This window comes from Myodes glareolus, chromosome 4 (genome assembly GCF_982192425.1).
Source record: "Myodes glareolus chromosome 4, mMyoGla1.1, whole genome shotgun sequence".
NCBI lineage: Eukaryota > Metazoa > Chordata > Mammalia > Rodentia > Cricetidae > Myodes > Myodes glareolus.
This window is the reverse complement of record NC_142029.1, coordinates 65,476,876-65,478,889: the sequence shown is the minus strand read 5'-3', so window position 1 is coordinate 65,478,889 and position 2,014 is coordinate 65,476,876. Positions and strand designations below refer to the sequence as shown.

General features: G+C 54.3%; 1 protein-coding gene across 1 annotated transcript; it reads right to left on the bottom strand.

Moving 5' to 3' along the window:
* Positions 1 to 802: 802 nt before the first annotated feature.
* Iqcf6 (IQ motif containing F6) lies at positions 803 to 1,763 on the bottom strand. The gene is made up of 2 exons (XM_048417519.3): positions 1,388 to 1,763; positions 803 to 1,232 (listed from the first exon to the last, which is right to left on the bottom strand). The coding sequence occupies exons 1-2, from the start codon at positions 1,487 to 1,489 to the stop codon at positions 864 to 866; spliced, it is 471 nt and encodes a 156-aa protein (XP_048273476.3). The 5' UTR covers positions 1,490 to 1,763; the 3' UTR covers positions 803 to 863.
* Positions 1,764 to 2,014: the final 251 nt, after the last annotated feature.

Below are 2,014 nucleotides of genomic sequence, written 5' to 3'. Positions count from 1 at the left end.
GGGACCCAGCTAAGAGGTGCCTTAAGCTTAGAAACAAGGCAGAAATGAGAGAGATGAGCCAAGACAGTGAGAGACCAGCAAGCTGAGTTCCGGCAGCAGCGGCTGAGGCTGGCCCAGCAGAGGTGACAGTCCTAGGGGGGCCAGCCCAGCTGCTTCTGAGGACAGTAGAATCTGAAGGCTGTGAGCCCAAACCCATGGCCTCCAGTCCTACCCTGCTTGTGTATCCATCCGACCTGCCCCCTCTGCTCCCAAGCCATGCCTGCTTCTCCCAGGGAGTGGCCAGCAGAGGGAAGGAAGCCTTGATGCTCAGCCTCAGGGGACAGAGGCAGCAGCTGTGACTCCACTCAGCTCTGGTCATCCACAGGGCTGGCTCTGGAGCACAGCTTCCCCCACAAGCCCACGGGACACGTGTGTCCTGCTGCTGCTCCGCTGAGGTGTGCTGTCCTCCTGGCTCCCTGCCAAGCCCTGTGCTGGCCCTCAGGGCCCTGTAGTTCAGGATATGGAATCCCTGTTTTCCCAGTTGGCCCTGCTTTTGAAGATTTTTTAAGATGTTTAGACAGGAACCACAGAAGAGCAAAGCGCAAGGCCTATCCCCATGGTGGAGGGACCTCCATCCAGCTGATGGAGGCATCAACAGCTGGCCTGAGCCCTGCAGTCCCTTTTGCGCAAGATTGGCTAAGAATGACATTAGGAGCAGGGGCCTAAGATGGGTCTCTGGACAAGGGCACTGTGCCACACCAGGGAATATTTCTCAATGGAAGGTAAAGAAGTTAGGTGCTAAATTCTCTCTGAGGGTCCAGTCTATGGTCAGTAAGTGTCTTTATTGGGAGGGAGATCCAGACCCCCATGGCTTTGCCAGCACCCTAGGTCATAAGAATTTCGATGTCAATCTCCAGCCGGCTGGCTTTGACCTCATAGTGACCCCGGATCACGCCTCGGGTTTGACTGGCATGCCAGCGCCAGTGAGACTGGATGATGCGGGCTGCTTGGCGTGCCTGGAGGAATCGTCTGCGGGTCTGCCACATGCGAACGTGTGCCTGCATCTTCACCACTGCCCATTCCTGGCAGGTATAGAGTTTTAGTGCCAAGGACCGTCTTTGCTCCAGCATCTTGGTTTGCACCGACCTCCACCAGCACTGTATGGCCCAAGCTCCAAGTGCCGCATGCAGTAGTGTTCGTCGGACCACGTTGCCCCGCCACCATGACTGAATCTTTATGGCTGTCTTCTCTAACTGATGGAGGGGGGGACATAGAGATGTTCAGTGGGGCCATTTCTCTGCCATTTCTATCTCCACTTCTAGTACTTGGGAGGAAAGGGGACTTGGCTTGGGCTGTCCTGCCCTGTCATCTCTAGACCCCATTCATCTTATCTCCAGCCCCTCCTCACCTTTACACACTGCTCATCTGCCAGGGGGTTCTCTTCTGAAAGGGCTGAGCTCACAGTTTGTACGTCCATGGCCTTGGTCTTTACAGTCCCCTCACCTGTCATTTAGGCTTCCCTAGTTTTCAGCCCCACCCTCAACTATTAGTCACATGCCATCATTAGACTCCGCCCATCTGCACAGGAGCTTTCTCCTCAGGCCCTGTCTGCCTGCATTTTAACCACAGCCTTGCTTCCTTCTGGACTGGGCGCTCTATTCATGTCCTCCCATGCTTAGGGTGGACTGTTTTCTGTGCCTTCAGTTACTTCTCAGACTCCTCTCCACCTGCTGGTAGCAGTGGGGAGCCATACAACATAGTTAAAGGTCCTCAGAGCCATTGGAGGTGTGGGGAGGCTTCAGTATCAGGGCTCCTGGGAGGGCGCTAGGCAATGGAAAACAAAAAAAAAATGTGTATTTTTGTCCACATTTCTTAGCTTTGATTAGAGCGGGCTTCTGCCTTTTCTTCCCTAAACTCCTCTGTCAAGTCTCCTGGGGCTTTGTGTGGAAAGACAGCTTCTTTGGGGATGCGATGAACAGAGCTAGGATATGGCTGGCTTAAATTAACAGCGTAGCCCTGTGTGCGTCACAGTTGC

Bases quoted from the DNA above. Each gene is read 5' to 3' on its own strand.
- Iqcf6 (XM_048417519.3), bottom strand. From the start codon at position 1,489: ATGACAGGTGAGGGGACTGTAAAGACCAAGGCCATGGACGTACAAACT. The intron at 1,233-1,387 runs GTGAGGAGGGGC...CCCCTCCATCAG, and splicing joins CAGATGAGCAGTGTGTAAAG to TTAGAGAAGACAGCCATAAA.